The sequence below is a fragment of the Cystoisospora suis genome (genome assembly GCF_002600585.1).
Source record: "Cystoisospora suis strain Wien I chromosome Unknown contig_2837, whole genome shotgun sequence".
Lineage (NCBI taxonomy): Eukaryota > Apicomplexa > Conoidasida > Eucoccidiorida > Sarcocystidae > Cystoisospora > Cystoisospora suis.
Window position 1 is genome coordinate 9,069 of NW_027155633.1, and position 467 is coordinate 9,535.

The following is a 467-nucleotide window of genomic DNA, read 5'->3' on the forward strand; positions in this document are numbered from 1 at the left end:
TATCCCATCCAGACAATTCAGTAAATCGTTTTGTAAAAACTCCGCTTCTCCGGCGGGCGGGGCACCGAGAAGTTAGCGAGGTGGACAGGCGGAGATACATAGATCGGGACGAACAGATATAGGTGCAGAGATGACGGTAGATACACATAGAGAAATAGATGTCACCACTCAGAAAGTGAAGTGACGCAAAAGAAGAAAAGGAAAAGGCGTAGAGAAATTTGTCTTTTCGCCATGAGCACAGAACTGAGAGGGGTGGAAAAACTAGGGATGAATGACGACTAGTCTTGCTCTTGCTCGTAGTCTTGCCTCTGCAGCGGTGAATCTCTGTAGAGCTAGGGTAGCTGACGGTGGAGATCTCTCCAGGTAGAGCTGGATCTTCTCGTTGTGCCACTCTTTCTCTTCTGGGAAATTTCCCCCCTTTACTCCAACACCTACCTGCCGGTGCCAGTATCGTCTCCCCTATTCTC

General features: G+C 49.0%; 1 protein-coding gene across 1 annotated transcript; it reads right to left on the reverse strand.

Annotated features, from left to right (window-relative positions):
- Positions 1-4: 4 nt before the first annotated feature.
- On the reverse strand, positions 5-467 carry CSUI_005830 (uncharacterized protein; the record flags this gene model as incomplete). The annotated part of the gene is made up of 1 exon (XM_068065998.1): positions 5-467. A coding segment is annotated over one exon (462 nt), but the record flags the coding sequence as incomplete, so codon positions are not given.